We start from the raw sequence: 22500 nt of genomic DNA on the forward strand, positions 1-22500 counted from the left end.
ATTTAAATGTATTTATAATATTTTTAAGATATATTTAAAATATATTTAAGATATATTTAAAATATATATTTAAATATTTAAAATGTATATATATATATATATATATATATATATATATATATATATATATATATATATATATATATATATATATATATATATATATATATATATATATATAAAGTCAACAACATAGTGTCTTTATTTCTTGGGGGATGGGGTGGGGTATTTGGGGTGGTTTCGCCCAGGATGCCATTAAAACTAGAAGAGCCACTGTCCAGTATAGAATATAAAGCGATGCTGCAGTGGAAAAAGAATGAATAGTGTGCATGACTCCCATGAGCTTGGAGGACTGCATCCATATATCTCTGCAATGACTCAAATCACTTATTAAAGTCATCTGGAATGTCAAAGAAAGCGTTCCTGCAGGACTCCCAGAGTTCATCAGGATTCTTTGGATTCATCTTCAAAGCCTCCTCCTTCATTTTACCCCAGACATGCTCAATAATGTTCATATCTAGTGACTGGGCTGGCCCATCCTGGAACACCTTGACCTTTTTTGCTTACAGGAGCTTTGATGTGGAGGATGAAGTATGAGGAGCGCTATCCTGCTGGAGAATTTGCCCTCTCCTGTGGTCTGTAATGTAATGGGCAGCACTATTGTCTTGATACTTCAGGCTGCTGATGTTGCCATCCATCTCTCGTACGCCCCCATACTGGATGTAACCACAAACCATGATTTTTCCTTCACCAAACTTGACTGATTTCTGTGAGAATCGTGGGTCCATGCGGGTTCCAGTAGGTCTGATGATTGGGATGCAGTTCAACAGATGATTCATCTGAAAAATTGACACTTCTGACACTTTTACAAATGATCAACTAGAAGTCAAATGATTATTTGTGGCTCTTACAACTGTGATCGACGACAAGACCTTTGTCAGGAAGTGTACTCTTATATATTTATAAAGTGAGTAAAAAGTTAACTTGTAGCTTGAGTGTGCGAGACTTCCACTGTTCAAGCTTTTTATCTATCCAAATATAGTCTTTTCACAGTGTATTTAGATATTTACTGTAGCATCTAATCGGAAGTCTTGCACATTCATAAAAATAAAGTATTATAAGGTGAATATGACCAATTACCCAAACAGGAAGTTGTTTTCAAATGTTAATCCTCTTCTGCCGGTAGATCCCTTTGCTCCAGCGGCTGGTACTGCTGATAGTTCCCCTCAGTTGGACTTGTTCTCCATGCAGCCAGTAGATGACAGTAACTCTCTCTTTAGTTCAGTGGCGCCCTCTACTGTCCAGGAGTCACTCTCCACCAACACCAGCAATGTAGCACCAACTGCTTCCCCAGCCCCAACGATAGACCTGTTTGCTGGTAAAAAAAAACAAAAGAACCAAATAAATAAATAATCCCTTACAGGCTAGATGTTTACTGTATAGCATCCCACTTCTTAAAATCTGGAATAACAAACTTTTTCATATTAGTTTTATTTGTTTATTCTTTTTTTGCTGCTTTAAAGAAAGAGTTAAAGGATTAGTTCACCCAAAAATACAAATTATGTTATTATTTTCTCACCCTCATGCTATTTCAATCCCCTGAGACCTTCATTAAAAAAAATCTACCTTTAATTGCACAATCTGAATTCACACTGGGTTTAAAGGCTTAGTTCAAGCAAATATGATAATTCTGATATTAATTACTCACACTCGTGCCGTTTCGATCCTCAGAGACCTTCATTTATCTTTGTTACACAAATGAATATATTTTAGATGAAATCTGAGAGCTCTTTGGCCATTTAAAGTTCAGAATAGGAAACGATAAACTTCACACGGAGCTCCAGGAACACTTTTGTTGAGAATTTTCTTTTTAAATGACTTTCCAATGCCTTCGGCATCAAATTAAAGCAGGCGTTTACTATGGTTAATATGACGCTTGCATGTTGCGCTGCTGATTCTAAGTGCAACACATTGTGTTTTGGACAATAACCTGTTGCTGAAGAGAAGACAAAAGTGAACAAAGTATTTTTTACTATTTTATTGGTGCATAATAGTGTTTTGGAGCTTTATATGATTAAAGTTGAAGCCACATGGAATGTTTTGACAGTGTTTTGGGTTCATTTTCTGTCCCGGGACCATATATAGAGGGTTAGAGAGCTCCTGGATTTCATCTAAAATATCTTAATTTGTGTTTTGAAGATAAATGAAGGTCTCAGGTGATTAAAACAACACAAGTAATAAGTAATTAATATCTTAATTATCATGTTTGCTTGAACTAAGCCTTTAAAACCCATTTTAATTTCACATTAGATATTTGTGCAAAGCATAAACACAAGAGAACTACACATAGAGATTATTTCCCATTTCCAGATTTTAATTGGTTTGATTTGTTTATTATAGGAATATCATTTCTTTATGTTTGTGTTCATAAATGTTGTGTTGTGTTTAGGTTTTTTCGATCCCATGCCAGACTCATCTGTTCCCAAACCAGACCCAAACCCCAGTCTAGACTTGTTTTCAGCAGGTACTCGCTGCAGTGCATCTTATTCCTGCCTCGGGTGTACATTGTTTTCTCTCTATTCTGTCCTTGACTGCTCAAGGTGAGCCTATTATGCTTCTCTCCTGAGGCAGCTGAAGGAACTGACCGTCTAACACTTTAATTTCTCTCACTCCCTCAGGCCTTCAATCCCTTCACCTCTCTGTCTGTGTTTCTCCTGACGTGTTTCCAAGGCCTATTAGTTACATGGACCCTTTTCACATTTGCAGGTTTCTCAGCAGCGGAAGTCGTCATAGTTGGTGGACTTAGAGCGCAGTGAATGGGAGAATACAACAAATATATTATAATAACAAATATATTAAAAGAAAAACTCCACGATGTTTGTTATTAGGACTTTCATAAAAAGGAAAAAATTGTATGAGACTGATAACGGCAGCCAGAAGAGAGAATAATGTCAGACTTACTCTTAGCCCCATAGACGCTGCATTAGAAACAGCTCGCATAAGAAGTAATTCATTTTTGTATTTAGTTACAAAGATGATGTAAATATAATATATACATAAATCAATATAAATGTTCGCACATTTAAAAAAAAAATCTAAATATTAAAAACTTTCACTGATTTAAGATGCTGATGACCGTTAAACATCTTGTGAAATGGGTCTATTATCCCTTAGGCTTTTCCCTTGGGCTTTTCTTATTAATCTTTATCTATGATACACAAATATTCATACAGATTCAGATATTTAATCTTGACAGTGTTTGCTTTAAATGAGCATTAAATAAGTAGCGAACTAAACTCCTTCCTGTGCTCCAGATGTGTTTGGTCCTCCTGCTCCTGCTTTATCTGCCCCCATGAGCTGGCCAGACAGTGGGGCAAATCTGGACCTGTTTGGGGGTTGGTAACTACCCCAGTGTGCATGATGGGGGTCTGATTTGCTCAGAGAGTTGCTGTGGTTTCTTTACACCTGGTATTAAGATGTATTATCATTCCGACCACAGGTAGACCAAGGTTATTATATCAATTTAACAATTGTTAGTTTTAGTTTTTCCACTTTTGATCAGTTCCAGTGGTAGTCAAAAACACATCTGACTGGATTGCTTTAATACTATATATGAATATAAACAATTACACGTATGCCTACGGACTAACACAGGGTCATTATAGGATGATTTGTAAGTGAGATGAGAAAAAAAAGGTTGTAATACTGTATAATTACAATCAGAAATGAAGTTGGTTCAGTAATAATCACAGTGTCTCAGTGAGCTCTCCTACAAAAGTGATGGAGAACACATTTGTATGCATCTTAATATCAAGTAGATAGTGTCTCTTTTGGGGGGGAAATACAGGTTTTCTATTAGACGATCAACTACGGACAGTGGTTTAAAGGGATTTATTGACCTGACAGGAAAGGTGGAAATTTTGGTGGCAATGTTTGCTTGAAGTTCCGTTTCTGTTATTGAAATATTAAAACATTCTCTGAACGTTTTTTTAAGTTTTGTGAACATTAAGGACAAGACTAAGCATGCCAAAATGACAACATAAAGTTTCTCTGTCTCTCTCTGGGCTTTTGTCTCTCAGCGTAATGGCTTTGGCTCATTATAAACTCTTTTACCTTCATGCTGCATGGATGCATGGATGGAGCAGAATCTGCGGGTGCCAGTGAGGCCAAACCAGCTGCAGCAGCAGCAGCAGGAGGAGGAGGAGGAGGAGATCTGATGTCGGGTACGTCACTTGCAGCCCTCTACATCTTCATGACATTTTCATTGTGCACATATTTATGTCCAGTGTTTAAGCCACATTTGTAACCATCAAAGTCCAACTTTTAAGTGCACCTAAGAAAAGACAAATCCTCAAATTAGTACACTATAAAAAAAAATAATAATAATGTTAGAAATCCTAAAACATTTTTTTAATTTTACAATAAACTACTGTGATTCATTAACTTATAATATAATACACCAGCGTTTATATAAATTACACCAGTGTAGTACACAAGTACTTACACTACACACCACTGGTCCTGGTCGCAAATAGTTTTTTTTTTTTTTTCAGACCGACGCTGGTTTCATTTTCACGTTGTGCACCACACTGTTTTAATTATAAAGGCATTTGCACCACTGTGCACTCATATGCTGGTCTAAAAAGGGAGTGTGTTCAGGTGTTGTTGACACAGTGCTATATGAGGAAATGGTCTGCACCACTGGCCAACTAAAAGCTGCTCTAAAGTCAAAGATGCAGAGTTTTTATTTGTTATTTAAAGAACATGGTAGTGTTATGCACCCATGAGGTTCCAAAACATGCAAACACGTTGCTTAATACACACACAGGGATGTACAGCAACACACAAACATATTTAAAAATATGACAAACTACGTGTAGTGCATCCACCACCACCACCTGAATCCACTGCCGAAAGGAAGAGGCCAAATAGTAAAGGCTCATGCCGTAGATGCTCTAAACAATTTTCCTGCTAGTAAAGCGTTCAGAGTTTCTGCTTACAAAGTCGGCCATGTAAATAGCAAATGCGCCATGGCATGACACAACTGACTGTTAAAGGGAATTGGCGATGAGACTGGTTTCAAGAGTTCACACTTAGATATTGCTTGATAATATTAGCAGGTTTTGCATGCTGTCCCAGGTGAGAACCCTGAGCTCAGAGATAATTGAGCCCAGGGCTCCCTTCTGGTCGATGAGCATGTAAGGGGGTACGAGATCGGGTAGGTCTTAAAAGCACCCCTGGATAAGGAGGAATAAGGAGAGATGGGGTGGTTAATCAAAAAAACAAAGGGAGCAATACCAGACAGGCTATTTAGTGAGTTTGGATTGATCCGATTGACTTACTAAACATTATGGGTGAGAGACCAGCCGCAATTAACCATATTATGTGCTCCTCTCATATTAGTCTGTGAAACTTCACTTAATAAGGACAAACCTTTTAGACCATGCTTTGGTGCACAGACCCTTTTTTTCCATCCTTAAAATAGCAAACGCAGATTTGAGCATGCACTGCTTTTATGCCATTCACTTTAGACTTTGCACTAAGATTGGTAAAATAGAGCCCAATACATTTGTTAGACAGACAAAAACACAAACATAAGCATGTGTGGATGAGGAAGTCATATAGTAAACCAAAGCGCATCACAATAAACTTTTCCAACCAGCAGAGAAACATATTAATAAGACGCTCTGTGTCGTTCGCATAACTACTAAACACCATCAGCCAAACACATATCAAATTAAATGAAAGCAATAAACATTATTTATCAACATTAGATGTAGCATAAAACTCCAATGTGCATTACAGCTGAGAAAAATAATAATAAAAAGAATCATATTGCAGGAAATTGTAGAAAAGTCAATTGATGATGATGATGATGAAAAGCCTTTATGTCACATGCAGTTGAAGTCAGAATTATTCGCCCCCCTTTGAATTTTTTTCTTTTTAAAATATTTTCTAAATGATGTTTAACAGAGCAAGGAAATTTTCACAGTGTGCCTGATAATATTTTTTCCTTCAGGAGAATATATTTATTGTTTAATTTCGGCTAGAATAAAAGCAGTTTTTATTTTTTTTAAACACCATTATAAGGACAATATTATTAGCCCCTTTTTAGCAAATGTTTTTTCAATAGTCTACAGAACAAACCATCATTATACAATAACTTGCCTAATTACCCTAACCTGCCTAGTTAACCTAATTAACCTAGTTAAGCCTTTAAATGTCACTTTAAGCTGTGTAGAAGTGTCTTGAAAAATATCTAGCAAAATATTATTTACTGTCATCATGGAAAAGATAAAATTAATCAGTTAGTAGAAATGAGTTATTAAAACTATTATGTTTAGAAATGTGCTGAAAAAAATCAGCTCTCCATTAAACAGAAAAAAAACAGGGGGGTGAATAATTTAAGCAGGCTAAAAATTCTTCAACTGTACATTTTTACATGCAGTGAAATTGGACCCCCTGACCATATACAAACATTCACATTTCAGAGAAAAACAGGTCAATGAAAAGTAGCTTTAGAGGAAATAAGATACATTAGGGAAGAGGAAGGCGAAAAAGCCCCCATCAGACTGTCAATAAAATAGGGCAGTGTGAGATCAGGGGGAAAAAACCCAGCACAAGCGCATAAACGCATAGACAGGGAATTGGATCAGGGGGTGTGAATTAAAGTCTATCAATCGTACCGCTCAAAAAGTAGAGGGAACACTTAGAGTAACATTGTGTTGTTTAAGTAATCCCTTTATTTTTTAAAGCAGTGTACATACATATTGAGGAATATTACTGTCACTGTTTTTACTGTAGCACTTTTACAGGCTTTTTTAAAAAGCATTTATATTTACATTTTACATACATTTTAGATTCTCATTGAGATCAATGATGGAAAGCAAATGTGCTCAAATGTCAACATTATATGTTATATATTATATGATAGCAAACAATTGGTCCATACACTCCTTTCTACATTTGTATGTGTGATAACATCAGTTGTTAGTGATGTGTGTGTGTGTGTGTGCTGATGTGAGATATTCAGACGTGGTGTTTTTGATATGTTGAGCTCAGCGTTGTTTCCATCTGTTTCTCTCTCACACATCTGTGGTTTATCTTCATCTCTGCATCACACAGACTGAGACTTCTTCCCAATGCCTTGCTGCTTAACTCTGCTCTCTCTCTCTTCTCTCATCTGCTCATTCACTTTTGCTTGACGACACTCTCTTCTTCCTAACCATGTTCACGTCCATTTCCTCCTCCGATGGTTCGAATTCCCTCTTCTTTATCATTTGTTTTTCTTCATTTTCTTCCTCTCCTTCCCTTCATCTGGCTCTTGGGTCATTGCTTGCTTCCTCCTGTGCTGCTGGTGAGTTCTGATGCTCCTACATTAGCTGCAATCCCAGAGTGCATTGCTGCCTTTTCAGAATAGTGAATTCAGATGAGCTATGAAGATGAGTGGACGAATGAACGAATGAATGAATGAATGAATGAATGAAAGTAGACATACAATGCTCTACAAAAAAGAGCACATCCCATGTTGAAAAAGAATATATTTACACATGTCTCAGTAAATATAGGTCATATATTTTGGTGCATTTGAACAACACAGATTTTTTAAGCAGATTTATTTATTAAAATAACAATTTAGTGACAGAACATCTTTACAAATAGCCAAACACATATCAAGTGTCGAACAGAGGTTTACAGTATCATCAGCTATTTTAGTCTTGTATCACAATATGCGTAAGCAGTGGCGTGTTTTGATTTCAGTGCCCATATTAAGAGGTTACAAGATTCACACTGCACGTGTAAGCAAGGACTATTTCTGATGTGCTTAGTGTACTGAATTCAACATTAAATGCATTTATCAACTCTTTTTTTGCAAAATCAATGTTTTAAAGCAGCACAAAACGATGCACTGAATGAATTACTCAGTCCACAGTAAATGGTAGATGACTAATTCCACCAGCAGGATACATCCAAACATATAACATTTCAGTTTAGAGAAATTATTCATTGGATTTACTCATTTAAACAATTTATAAACAATTTATATGGGCTGAATTTAAACAAATTATATTTAGTGATGTTCAACATGATGTGTTTTTTTAAGCTCATATGAATTGTTTGCAACTACTTACTCTACAATAAAATTAGTAAATCCAATTAAGCACTTTTTTTAGTGCAGGTCCAACATTTAAGATTTTTCAGTGATGTTGATATCTAATGAATATTTCATGTGTGGGTTTTGAGTGTGTGTGTGTGTGTGTGTGCTTTATGACTCTACTGTTAGATGATAGCACTCAGGCCTGTTTCTTCCTGCTCTCATCTTTAGATATTTCTAGTACTAGTTGCCATTGAGATATCCGCTGAATGAGGGTTGCTAGCATTCAGATTATCTTCTTTTTTGTACTGTTAATCAGACTGAAGCTCACTATGTTCCTCTTTGCTCCTCATAAAAAAGCGTTCGATGGATTGGGTGATGTGCTCATGCCAGCTATGGCTCCTCAGGCCGCTGGAGCTTCACCCATGGCCTCTTCACCGGTCAAACCCATGGGAGGAGACCTGGACTCAGCTATGGCTAACATGGCAGGCAGTACGTTTGCATTCACTTTTACCATGGTGTACTTCTAAATCATACTTAGTCTTAAAAGTAAAGGTTATTTGGTAGCAGTTTGGAATAAAAGTCTATTAGGTAACATAAGTATTTACAACTCAAATCAGAAAAAGTTGAGACAGTATGGAAAACGTTAATAAAAAAAGAAAGTAGTGATTTCCACATTGACTTTGACTTGTATTCCGTTGCAGACAACATGAACACACAATATTTCATGTTTTGTCTGGTCAACTTGATTTCATTTGTAAATATAAATCCTTTCCTGTCATTCAGACCTACACTCTAAAAAGGTTGGGGCGGGAGCACTTTAGGGCTAGTAATCAAGTCCATTAGTTAAATAATGATGTGATTTAAAACAGGTGATGTCAACAAGTAATTTTAATTATGATTTGGTACTAAAGCAGCATCCAAAAAAGGTCTAGTCCTTTAGGAGCAAAGATGAGTCGAGGATCGCCAGTTTGTCAACAAATACTTGAGAAAATTATTAAAATGATTAAAAACAATGTTCCTCAAAAAAGATATGAAGACATGGATATTTAACTTTCAGCAGTGCAGAACATCAGTAAAAGATTCAAAGAATCTGGAGAAATTTCAGCGCATAAAGGACAAGGGTGGAAGCCTAAGCTGAAGAACGGTGATCTCCGATCCCTCAGGCGACACTGCATCAAGAATCCTCATTGATCTATGAGCCATATCACCAAATGGGCTCCGGACTACTTTGGCAAACCTTTGTTAGGTACCACAATACATAATTACATCCACAAATGCCACTTAAAACTGTACTGTGTCAAAACGAAGCCCTATGTTAACAGTGTCCAGAAGCGCCATCGACTGGGATGGACCATCACACAGTGGAAACATGTAGTGTGGTCAGATAAATCAGTATTTCAAGTACTTTTTTGGAGGAAATGGATGATTGTGTGCTCCGGACAAAATAAGAAGAGAATCATCTAGACCAGGGATCACCAAACTTGTTCTTGGAGGTCCAGATTTTACCTCCAACCCTAATCAAACACACGTGAACAAGATAATCAAGGTCTTGCTAGGTATACTTGAAACTACCTGGCAGGTGTGCTGAGGCAAGTTGGAGCTAAAATCTGCAGGACACCAGCCCTCCAGGACCGAGTTTGGACACCCCTGATCTAGACTGTTACCATCAACAAGTCCAAAAGCAAGGGTCTGTCTTAATATGGGCCATGACAAAGGTAATTTGCGCTTCTGCGATGGCAGCATTAATGCTGAAAAGTACATAAAGATTTTGGAGCACAGTAAACTGCCTTCTTTTCCAGGCACGCCCATGCATCTTTTAAAAAGAACGCAAAACCAAATTCTACACACATTACAATGTCCTGGGTGTGGAGGAAGAGGATACAGGTTCTTGACTGGCCTGCCTGCAGTCCCGACCTGTCTCCAATCGAGAATGTGTGGCGCATTTTGAAGTCCAAAATGCAAAAATGAAGAGCCCATTCTGTTAAGACTTGTTTAAACACTTGAAACACTTCAACACTTGGTGTCTTCAGTCCCTAAGCGTCTTTTAAGTGTTGCGAGATCCAAAAATGGAATATGTGTTGATTTAAAGAAAACAACAACACGAAAAACAAGTTATATATTATGCTGTTGTATTGTCTGCCATGCAATCCAAGTCAAAATAAATTTGGAAATCACTACTTTCTTTATTATTTGCGTTTTCCATACTGTCACAACCTTTTCTGATATGGGGATGTGAATACATTAACTAGTGTACATTAAGTGTCACAAAAAAATGTGAGCCAAATTTCACATTGTAAGATTGTAGAATAAAATATCCCTCTGTGTACTTTCAGATTTGGGAATGGGGAACCAGAAACCGTAAGACACATGACTTCCTACTCTTTACTGCACCATATTTTCTTGCCTTCTTAAAATAACTATTCATGCATATCCATCCCTCCTCTATTTCTGTCTCTCTCTCATAGGGGTGAAGCAGCAGGAGGGGCGAACTGGCAAGCGCAGGTACCCACCCCTAGCTGGGGCGTTACAATGGTAAATGTTGTGTTGTTCTGTAGATGTGGAGCATGAGGGTGGAGGCGCATGGCTTTGAGCAGCATGGCGTGGAGCCAATCACAAGCTTCCTTCTTCTCTCTGACTCACTCTCTGCTCCAATCAACTCAGTAAACAGGACTAAAGAGGCGGAGCGTTCTCTTATATGATTTCTTATCTTCGCCATGATGACAGTACATAATATTTGACTAGATTTTTCAAGATACTAGTATTCGACATTAAATTAAAGGCTTAACTAAGGTTAATTAGGAAGTTAGGGTAATTAGGTAAGTCATTGTATCACAATAGTGTGTTTTGTAGACAATCTAGCTGAAATAAACACACATCATGGCGCTGCGCATGTGCATAAAGTATTTTGGACTTTGATTCACATCATAGCCATATTCAAGTGTTTACATGCTTAGTTTTTTTTAATTGATCAGATTATATAAGGTGTATATCATCCGTTCCAATCTGATTTATATTTGAATTGAGTTTAACTGCAATGACTGAAGAGATTACACAAAGTTTTTTCAGTCAATTAAGCCATCTGTGCATTAATATACAGATGCTTGAGTGCATGTAAATGTAGCTAGTATTGCTTTAAAGCTTTAAATCTGGCTTCACAGCCGCTTTCCTCTCTCTCTTTTTTAATACACATTTAATTTGCACTAAACTCAGACTGTTAACCCCCAAACCCAGTGTGTTCAGATTCCCTTCTCTCTCTCTGTGTGTGTGTGTGTGTATGTCATAGGGTGCGTCTCAATCAGCTCCCTAGCTCCCGAAGTTTTGGGTCAGTAGGTCATGTACAGTACACAAATTGGAGCACTAGTAAGAGCAATGATACGCTTGGTTCACTACACTAGGGACGCAGCCAAAGCATCAAAACTTTAATATATAAACAATAGCAGAACTAATATTTTTCATATTTAAACGTGAAATTTACACACCATAACCCCAAAACATTATGCAATTGTGAGTGTGCCTCACACAGGTGAGTGGGCTTGACAAACCACCTGTAAAATACACACTCTTTCATCTCTCTGACACTTTAACTCACACTTGCATTAGTGTTTGCACATTTGCACCAGACAGTTTCTTACAATCACTGTATATCTAAAAAAAAAAAAAACATTGTGCATTTATGAAGTGTGCTTTAAGCGAGTGGGCTTGACAAACCACCTGTATAAACTATAAAAAAAAATCTATATATTCAACAGACAATTTACTTACCTTAGCACTTAATTCTCTGAGCACAAACAGTTCCTTTGAAGTGTAATACTTGTGTGTATTGCCTCTTCTTGTTGAATGCCTCCTCAATAGTAAGTCGCTTTGGACAAAAGCATCTGCTAAATGACAAAATGTAAATATAATGTAAAGTTTTTAGACAGATAATTGTTTGCTAGCTTGTTCTTAGCCTGCCTAGCTATGCTTGTTCATGTTTAATACAAATAAATACAAATTTCTGGATTACACTTTAGAATAATAGTCTATTAGTTCATGTATTTACTAACATTACATAAGCATGAATAATTTTGTAAAGCATTTATTAATGTTAAAGAGTACATTAACTAATGAGCCACTCCAAATTGTTACCAGAAATTTGTATTTATTTATTGTAATGCACTCTGATTTTCACAGTGCATTGTGGGACTTTTCAGGGAGCGGACTTAAAATGCCTGACTCCCTGATCAGTGCACTGAGTAGTGAATTGAGACGCACCCATAAGAGTCATTTTGTTCAAGTGTTGTCCTGTGTCGTTTGTTGCTAACCCTCCCCCCCCCGTCCCTCCCACCCACTTAGACTCCCACTATCGGGGTCTGTCCTGTCATGGGATCCCCGTCACCGTTTGGCATGGTAAGAGTGTGTGTTTATGTGTGTGTTTGTGCAGATGTGTGTGTTTGCGTCTCTTACTGTGTTTCTCTGTGACCCACAGCCTGCAGGAGGAGCTGCTCCCATGATGCCTGGCTCTCCGATGATGGCTGCTCAACAACCAGTGAGGCCACAGTTTCCCGCAGGAGCCCCTGGACAACCGGTAGTTCATATATTATAGAAAGTAAAACAGTTTTTTATAAAGACTCGATCATATGTAATGGATGTATTGTCTTTTAACAATACATCGATTGCAGGATTACACACTGTTAATGGAGTTCACCATAATAATTTGTATCCATTTTCTTCATAAACCAAATCTAAGTTAGCTGTACTATGAAGATTTTCTGCATGACTGCAAATATATACAGCTGAAGTCAGAAGTATTAGTCCTCCTGTATATTTATCAAAAATGCTAATTGTCAATATTTTGCGGATGATAAAGTCATATACACGGCTGCATCTACACCCAATCTGGCCCTTTCTCAACTACAAGATCGCTTTTAATGTACTTGAACATAATTTATCTGAGTTAAAACTAGTTTTAAATGTCAATAAAACAAAACTTATGACATTTTCAAATTCAAAACAAACCATGCAAAAGCTAGGTCCTATTGCTACGTCTTTGGGTGCAGAGATTGAATTGGTGTCCCATTACAAATATCTTGTAATTTTAATTGATGATACACTTTCTTTTAGGAAAAAAAAAAAAAGTGATTTTAGGCTTGTATTTTAGAATTAGGAACTGCCTTTTTTTGATGCTAAAAAGCTGCAGGTTGATGCAACATTTATGTCGATATTTGACTACGGTGATGTTATCAATATGCATGCTTGATCTCAGAGTCTGCATACATTGGATACTGTTTACCATAGTGCACTAAGATTTATAACTACTTTTAAATAGGTAGTTTGGTCTGCTTTGTCCATTTGTAGGCTCAAGCATTGTCATATCCTTGTTTACAAATCTATACTGGGTTTACTCCCATCATATCTACACAATTACATTTGTAAAAAGCCTGTTCTTAACTATGGTCTTCGGTCAAAGGATGTTTATTTACTGTCTGTTCCTAAAGTGCGGACTGAAATAAGGAAAAAGGCTTTTAAGTACGCAGCACCTTTTGCAAGGAATAATCTGCAAACACAGTTGCAGTTCAAAGAATTGATTTCACTGCATGCTTTTAAAAAGACTATAAAAGATTTAGAAGTTGAAACACAGGTTTGTAGATGTTTTAAATAGTTTGTCAGTGTGATTCATGTTACCTGTTAATTGTTTTTTATTGTTGTCTGTTAGACCCATGTGACATGTATACTGCCTAATCTTGGCCCGGACGCTCTTGTAAAAGAGATTTTTAATCTCAATGTGTCTTTCCTGGTAAAGTAAAGGTTATAATGGTTATAATAATAATTATAATAATAATAATCATTTACTTAATTTCTGTTTAACGAAGAGAAGATTTTTTTTTTCAGCACATTAAGTAAAGTACCACCTTTAGGCTAATGACACTCAGATATACATCCACAAAAGATCTAGTCAAATATTATTTACTGATAATATATAAATATATAATATAAATTAGCTATTAGAAATAAATCAGTTATTAGAAATGAGTTATTAAAACTATTATGTTTAGAAATGTGTTGAAAAAAAATCTGCTCTTCATTAAACAGAAATTGGGGAAAAAAATTAAACAGGGGGGCTAATAATTCTGACTTCAACTGTACAAGGCCCTGCATTGTTTGGCTCCACACTATAGGCGAACTTTGAACAGGGTACTCCCTTTCACGTGACCTCTGTCTTTTAACAGTCCCCTCCACTCATCTGCGCATATGGGTGACAAGGCTTTTTCTTCCCTGGCTCAGAGGCTCTGAAACTCTCTCTCTCGTATAACATTAGACACATTGAATCATTCAGATTTTTTTCAATCATCCTTGAAAACACACTACTTTACACTCGCCTATTCATGAGGTGTGCATGCTTGGTTTGTTTTTATAAAAAAAAGATAAAACCAATAAGACTTTCTCCAGAAGACAAAATATTATAGGAAACACTGTGAAAAAATTCCTTGCTCTGTTAAACATCATTTGGGAAATGATTGAAAAAGAAGAATAAGAAATAATAGGATGGCTAATAATTATGACAGTACATTAAAATGCAAAAAAATAAATAGTTTACATGTGATCATGATGTATAAACTACTGATTGAACTTACAGAAATGGTGCTATAACATGATTTACATCACTATCAAAGTTATGAGATGACTTGTATCATGATATCAGATTTTTGTCATGTCGCTCAGCCCTAACTAACAGATACTTAAATTATTTGCGTTTCCTCCACAGATGTCTCCAGGAATGGCCCAGAGTCCCAGGAAGCCCCCGCCTCCTAAAGACCCACTCGCTGACCTCAATATCAAAGACTTCATGTAGATGAGCAGCTGCTGTGAGTTTAGCTTGACGACACTAAATGACATTCTTCATCTGATGATAGGAGATCTTGAAAAATGCTAGGATTAGCCCGAGAACACTGACATCTTACATTCCACCGAAGACTATAGAATACACGAGCACTAAAGAACATCACATAACATTTACCAGGGAGTAAACTGTATAGTATAGTCAGGGATTTTCAGCCGGGGGCTCAAAAGATCTAAAATGCACCTTTTGTACTTTAATTTTTCATCATTTTTTTCTGTTTTGTTCGTATATTATTCGATCTCATTTCCTACATTGTATCTTAATGCAAAATAACAACCACATGTTAAGCACCTTGTAAAACTTTTGAAGCGATTTGTTTTCTTAGGATGAATTCCGAACTAAACATACTAAATGAACTATTTTTGGAGTTTGGGAAGTTTTACAGTTCTGGTTGCTTTACGACTTGAAAGACCTCCAAGAGTATCAAAATAAAACATTTGATCAGCCTTGAAATGGGAGAGGCTTCCACTTGGATCATTTACACTTGTGCATATGAGACTTGCCTCATAATATCCAAAGATTTCTACTTTGTTTTTAAAAACTAAATCTTTACTGATTTGACTGCTGGACAGGCCCATTATTGAATGTAGGGGACACATTTGCCCAGATGTAATAATAATGTTAAAATTTAAGTTTTTAGACCCTCACCGTACAAAATATAATAAAAAAAAACAAGGTAATTTCGGATTTATAGGATCATTTTTTACTTATTTGGGGGCCCTCAGATTTCCTGGGGTCCTAAGCGGCTGCTTACCTTGCTTATTGGGTAAATCCACCCCTGAGTATAGTTACTAATTACAATACCAAACTTAAATTTACTTGACTTAAACTTAAAAAAACGAGCAGGCTAGGTTGAATTTCCTGCCATACTCAAGTTGATGATGTAAAAAACAAAAACAAAAAAACAGAGTGCACAAAAAAAACATGCACATGCGCAATGAACAAGTGTGCACAAATATGAAATATTTTGACAGGCAGCTAGGACAGCCTATCATTAATGTTTGGAAGGAACATTTTGATTGGACACGCTTTGCTTGGTCCTATACCGTCCACAGGATATTAAATATTTGGACCACTTAATTTAAGAATTGCAAAAGACTTTCAATCAGCATAACAGAAATACTTTCTCAAGACAATCACCTACTGCACCTTTTATAATACAGCTGGAAACAGCATGCTAGCAGGTGCAAAACAAAAGTTGCATGCTGGCAGCTAGCTCTCTGCAACTCTCACACTGAAGCTAAGCAGAGCTGCACCCGGTCAGTACCAGGATTTGGCACCATATGAGAAAGCTAGGTTGCTGGCGGTAATGGTGTTAGTGAGGCCAGCAGGGGGCACTCAACCTGAAGTCTGTGTGGGTCCTAACACCCCAGTATAGTGAAGGGGACTCTATACTGCTCAGTGCGCGCTGTCTTTTGGATGAGACGTTAAACCAAGGTTATTTCTATTTTTGGAGCTTCAAATGCAGCCTCTTGCAAAATGTCTTCTTTAAAAACATGAAACTCGTAAATATTTAAAATTTTGACAGGTGTGTAAATGCATACAGTTATGAGAATTAAAGTGCTCAGTTCTATTGCTATACAACAAAATGCTAAGAGCTCTTTGTTGTTGTTGTTTTTTTCTATTGCAGATGTCACACTTCTTGTGCAGCCCTGATGGATCAGATGTGCGTTCTCTCTCTCTCTCTCTCTCTCTCTCTCTCTCTCTCTCTCTCTCTCTAAATCTTCCGTTCATCATATTTAGGGCCACCAGTCTGACTTTCTCTCTCTCTTTTCCATCTCTCCCTCCCTCTCTCTCTCTCTGTCTGTTGTTGTAGCACAAACCGTGACCGTGACTAAGTACGTGTGTACGTGTGTTTGTATTTCAATGTTCTCAGTTACTTCAGATCTATATATTAAAAAAAAATGATAATGACATGAAGAGTAACGGCAGATGCATTATTGATCATGCGTCTGCCGAACTCTTAATTGATAGATGTGCATTCATTTCTCCTCACTCGCTTACCGTGGGAAAAATCAAATCAAAAAAGTGTGACGTTTTCTGTGGAAAATGTTTTTTTTTTTTGCTGTGGTAAATATCACTGGGCCAGTCTGTGTCATCATCAGTCGAGTATTAACAATCTTTTATCTTCCGTGGGAACGATATCCGCGTATTACGATAGTGTCTCACGCATTGTTTTTAATCAACGCCCTGATTTGATTCTTCTTTTCGTATCTCTATTGATTGTGAGTTACATGCAACATGTGACTATATCTGATGAAACTACATATGCATTTTAGAATATTTTAAATGACGGATTGTTTTTTGAATATCCTTAGTCTTTATTTTGAGATAAAAAAAAAAAAAAAGTTGGAATATATTTTAGTTATGTCGGACGTTTACTTTACATACTACATGGCTAGTTGGTAAAATCCCATTTGTACAGGAAAAAGTCTGTGTACATGATCGCAAGGCGGCGATCCAGTCCTGCTAGTATGTATAATATTATTATTATCACAGCATGTTATTCTTCTGTTGTGTGAACGGGACGCGATTGAGCCAGATCCAATTCTATCAGCAGCAAACTTCATTCAGGACTCAGTATAACTGGTGTTTTTGATGTATTGCAAAGTGAGTGTACTACCGGTTCTGTTCGCTGCAAGTATCCAGGATTATAAAGGGACAGACAGCAGTTTTAACGGGACAGTGTTGCATTTTATCGATGGCTGATTTTTATTTTATTTTAATTGAACATTTTTGTTCGATTAATTTATTTTTGGATGGATTAACACCCTCTGCCCTTCCACCTTTGTGCATGTTAGTCCTGTTGAAATGCAATAAACAGTGATCTGGAGAAAACGCCATTGAGTCATTATTGGGTAAAGGATTTCACAATGAGCTGAAAATAAACATTAATGCAGTTTAATATTTCTCTATGCATTAAAATGTGTCCTGTTCACATGCTTTACAGAATACATTTTCTGGGAAACCAGAAAACCCGGAGGAAACCCACGCGAACGCAGGGAGAACATGCAAACTCCACACAGAAACGCCAACTGAGCCGAGGCTCGAACCAGCGACCTTTTTTGCTGTGAGGCTACAGCACTACCTACTGCACCACTGCTTCGCCCATTTGCTAAAATCATTTAAGTTAGTTTTTTCCTCATTAATATACACACTTCTTCTTCTTTCGGCGGAACTACGGCCCGTGTAGAGCCCTGGCATCTTCCACCACTCCTCTCCAGCCTTCCCGATCCAAAGCCTGCATTCTCCAGGCATGCACTCTCAGGGTACGTAGGGAAGATCTTCTACATCATCTAACCACCTCTTCCGTACCAGGACGTCTCCTTCCTTCTAGTTACAGCTTGTATGCTCTTTGTTCGGAGGTGTTCGGAGGAAATGGTCCAGCCATCTTATACGGTTCCTCGTTATTTCCGTGACCAGGCTTTGCTTCGCATACATGTCTGTCACTTCTGCATTATTCCTTATGCGCCATTCACCTTGGTCACACTTCAGTCCCTAAATCCTCCTTAGGATCTTCCTCTCCCATGCGTTAAGAAGCAGTTCGTCCCGAGTTCTCAATACCCACGTCATACATTAATATGCACACAGCACCCCATATTGACAGAAAAAAACACAGAGTCATTGACATTTTTGCAGATTTATTAAAAATAGAAAAAATGAAATAATACATGGTCCTAGCTATTCAGACCCTTTGCTTAGTATTTAGTAGAAGCACCCTTTTGATCTTATACAGCCATGAATCTTTTCACACTTTTTTTTGTGGGATTCTCTGTCATTCCTCCTTGCAGATGCTCAGGTTGGATGGTAAACGTTGGTCGACAGCCATTTGTAGGTCTCTTTAGAGATGCTCAATTGGGTTTAGCTCAGGGTTCTGACTGTGCCATTAAAAAAAAAAGTCACGGAGTTGTTGTGAAGCCACTCCTTTGTTATTTTAGCGGTGCGTTTAGGTCATTGTCTTGTTATTTAATTCAATCTATGTTTATTTCTATAGTGCTTTTACAATGTAGATTGTGTCAAAGCAGCTTCACACAGGAGTTCAAGTAAATTGAAAATGTGTCAGTCCAGTTTTAGAAGGTAGAAGGAAACCTTGATGGAGTCAATCTAGGGCCATATATACTTGCAAAACAAAAGAAAGTTTTTCTGACAAAAAATAAAGTATTAAGCAAAAAATAATATGACAAAATGCACATTTATAAAAATTGCAATTCGAAAATATTTTTTTGAGAATTAAAGTTAATTTTGCTAATAAAAATAAAGAACTGCAAAGGGAAAATTCAGTTTTGAGAAATAAAAGTTAAAAACAAAAAAAGAACCGCACATAAAAATCAAGCAGTGCAAAATAAATACATAATAAAATAAATAAATTATTTGCCATTAAAAAAAAAGTGCCTCCAGGTGATGGCGTCTTTAAAATGGAAGCAGGTCAGGGCTTACCGTAAACGCCCAAGTTCCTTTGACTCCGCACCCTTGTCAAATCAGGGCCACAAAGTGAAACGCCCAGAAGTGCAAAATGAAAACAGCATCACAAACTCACAGTTGATTAAAAAGCAAATCAAAATGAGCACAGCAATTGACAAGTTTTAAAAAGGCAATGCTATAAAAATGTCTTGCAAATATATATATAAGCAATTCCAGCGTTATGGATGTGATGTTTGCAGTCAAAATTCAAAACATAAATTCACATAGAAAGCATATGTTAACGTTATATTGAAACATCTGTTTATATTTTTTAACTCACCAATCTGTAAACATGTTTTGCACTTTAATTGAGGAGAATAAACCTGTGTTATGGATGTGACCAAAAAAGTCTTGCAGTATTCAGTACAGTACAATACAAAAGTTTACAGTATACAACATACTTAAAAAAGAAGAAATAATGCTAATCAAAAGAAAAAGAGCTGTCTCACTATAAAACTAAAATTATTGATTTGATTTAATAGTTTTGCTTTTATGAGGAAAAAGTGCTGTTATGGATGGGACGTCTCTCCCTTATGGATATGACAGATGTGAAATAGCCACTTGTGTGTCGTTGGTAAATGAAATATAATTGTTTTAAAACATTGACAGATGCATTTTTGTGTATCTTTAAAGTACTGTAAAACACTTACACAAAAAAGTAAGAAACTAGTTCCGCATTTTGGTGAAAAGTTTTTTTTTTTCATGGCAAGGTTGACATTTGCATGAAATTGCTCATATATAAAAATATTTTTTCTTTAAATGCAAATACTTGAGTTTTTTTGCAGTTCTTTTTACGTTTGCAAATTTCATTTTTATTTCTCAAAAAATTAATTATTGAAAATATTCATATTATTTATTTTTTGTTTGCAAAACTTTCTTTTATTTTGCAAGTGTATATGGCACTAGATTGACTCCATAAACTTACAGCCCAGTCTGAGGTCCTGAGCACTCTGGAGAGGTTTTTCATCCAGGATATTCCTGTACTTGGCGGCATTCATCTTTCCCTTACTTGCAACCAGTCGTCCTATCCATGCAGATGAAAAAAAACCCCACAGCATGAAGCTCCCACCACCACGCTTCACTGTTGAGACTGGACAGGTGATGAGCAGTTCCTGGTTGCCTCCACACATACCACTCAGATTTAAGGAAAAAACGTTCTACCTTGGTCTCATCAGACCAAATAATTTCTCACCATTTTAGCAAACTCCATGCGTCATGCACTGAGAAGAGGCTTCTGTCAGGCCACTCTGCCATAAAGCCCCCACTGGAGGAGGTCTGCAGTGATGGATGACTATGCAACTTTCTCCCATCTCCGGACTGCATCTCTGGAGCTCAACGACAGAGATCTTTGGTGTCTTCTTTACCTCTCACAAAGGCTCTTCTCCAGTCTGAAAACTTTCCATACCCACTGTGCAGTTGAAGTCAAAATTATTCACCCTGCAGTGGATGTTTTTCTTCTTCAAATATTTCCCAAGTGATGAGCACGCAAATTTTCACAGTATTTCCTACAATATTTTTTCTTCAGTAGAAATTATTTGTATTATTTCGGCTAGAATAAAAGCGGTTCTTCATTTATTTTTAAAACTGTTTTAAGGACACAATTATTAGACAGTTTAAGAAAACTTATACAATGATTTGCCTAAAATAATAATGCTATAAAGGTTAATGAAAGTACATTACACTGAATGACCATGCATTTTTATACCTTACTTTACCCAGATATGTTTTTCACAAAATGCTTTTGAACACTTTTAAAGTAGACACTTATGTTTATGTATATAACATGACTTTTATTATTTAATTTAATGCATCTTTGACCAGCATATACGCATAAATAAAACCCCCAATCTGTGTCTTTCCTCGATCACCAAGCAAGCACCAAGATCTCTGCTACAGACCACAGACAGAAAGCCGTGTTCAGACAATCCAACATGCCATGATGATGATGGCATAATGCATTCATGATTTAAATGACAGATTCATAAATCTGTGCATAAACAAATGTTTCCCACAGCAGAATAATGAGTGGACCCAGAGGGGGATATTGGTTTCCTCATACTTTGTGTTTGACATGACAGACAATACCTCTTCAATATATAAATGTGTAGTAGAAAAGAGCGCTGATGGCTAGCAGAGCGACGGACAGCATCATGTTCCTCCGGTTTTCTCCTCTCAGCACCTGCAGATCCTTTTCTGAGGAATAAAATAAAGAAATACAGAATTTATTACACAATAACTTGATTAAATAAAGCAAAGAAATTAGAATTTTAATCATAAAAAGTGATTAGATGGACTTATGGTGTTTAAAAATACATATACTTTGAAGAAAAAAACCCACAAAATCATTGGTCTCAGCTTTGTGTCCACATCCAATCAAATTCACAAAGGAAATTTTAAATACATAGGAAGCACTTTAAATGTGAATAAAATGTCTGCTTCAACTTTTGGAGAATAAAACATCCAGATGAGTGAAATCATGTATTATTGTCCTTCAGTGTAAAAGATATATGCATGTACAAATGCAAAAAAAAAGCTTATTCTCATTTAAATGTCCTGTTATAAAAGAATAAGTGATAATAATACATTTATTAACATTTTAAAATGAGTTAAAAGCTCTTGCTGACTTTTTTGAGAAATCATTGTGTCTTGATGAATTTATTACTCTCATTTACAAGCTTATTTGAGTGATTTCAGTATTATTATTATTTTATCTATTGTATTATTACCCATACCTGTGGCATTATGATCAGGTATGTGTGCTTGTGTAAATAAAAAAAGTCACCCTGTGTAAATGCAGTCAGAGATGAGAAAAGGAATTAGGAGAGCAGCATTAATGTCACAATGAGAGTAGATTTATGGAAGCAAGGCCATAAGGACACCTGCGTTCTGTTCTGTAACTCATGATAAGGCACACCTGCACATATGCGCACACTCATTTGTAATGACTTCCAAAAAATATACCATGAACCATGAGTACCCATGAACTTCAGCTGAACTTACAGTTGACAGCTCAGTGGACAGTGAACAAGATATCTTGTTGAGCATTGTTTGTTTTTTTTGGGAT

The 22500-nt window shown here is 36.6% G+C and overlaps 2 protein-coding genes across 18 annotated transcripts in view; one reads left to right on the forward strand and one right to left on the reverse strand.

Annotated features, from left to right (window-relative positions):
- The window catches only part of snap91b (synaptosome associated protein 91b), a 42050-nt gene extending 24237 nt beyond the window's left edge, over window positions 1-17813 (forward strand). For 2 of the 8 annotated variants that reach the window (XM_087247949.2, XM_087247957.2), the window contains 8 exons: window positions 4146-4223; window positions 8456-8587; window positions 10432-10456; window positions 10564-10630; window positions 12431-12484; window positions 12564-12662; window positions 14841-14940; window positions 16606-17813. In XM_087247949.2, coding sequence (XP_087104075.2) covers window positions 4146-4217 — 72 coding nt within the window. In that variant the 3' untranslated portion in view covers window positions 4218-4223; window positions 8456-8587; window positions 10432-10456; ... (3 more) ...; window positions 14841-14940; window positions 16606-17813. Of the gene's footprint in view, window positions 1-397; window positions 1379-2449; window positions 2525-3314; window positions 3396-4079; window positions 4224-8455; window positions 8588-10431; window positions 10457-10563; window positions 10631-12430; window positions 12485-12563; window positions 12663-14840; window positions 14941-16605 lie in introns of those variants that run through there. The other 6 variants (XM_087247952.2, XM_087247950.2, XM_087247951.2 and 3 more) reach the window with 6 other exon arrangements.
- Window positions 1-22500, reverse strand: part of ccdc167 (coiled-coil domain containing 167) — a 64216-nt gene that overhangs the window by 39779 nt on the left and 1937 nt on the right. For 3 of the 10 annotated variants that reach the window (XR_015942073.1, XR_015942074.1, XR_015482041.2), the window contains exons 4-8: window positions 21522-21629; window positions 12542-12651; window positions 11861-11957; window positions 4114-4333; window positions 1141-1375 (exon numbers count right to left, since the gene is read on the reverse strand). Coding sequence is in view for 1 of the 10 variants with exons in the window: in NM_001328596.1 (NP_001315525.1) it covers window positions 21526-21629 (104 nt within the window). In the remaining 9 variants the exon portion in view is untranslated. 10 annotated transcript variants of the gene reach the window in all.

This window comes from Danio rerio, chromosome 4 (genome assembly GCF_052040795.2).
Source record: "Danio rerio strain M-AB ecotype USA chromosome 4, GRCz13ab, whole genome shotgun sequence".
Lineage (NCBI taxonomy): Eukaryota > Metazoa > Chordata > Actinopteri > Cypriniformes > Danionidae > Danio > Danio rerio.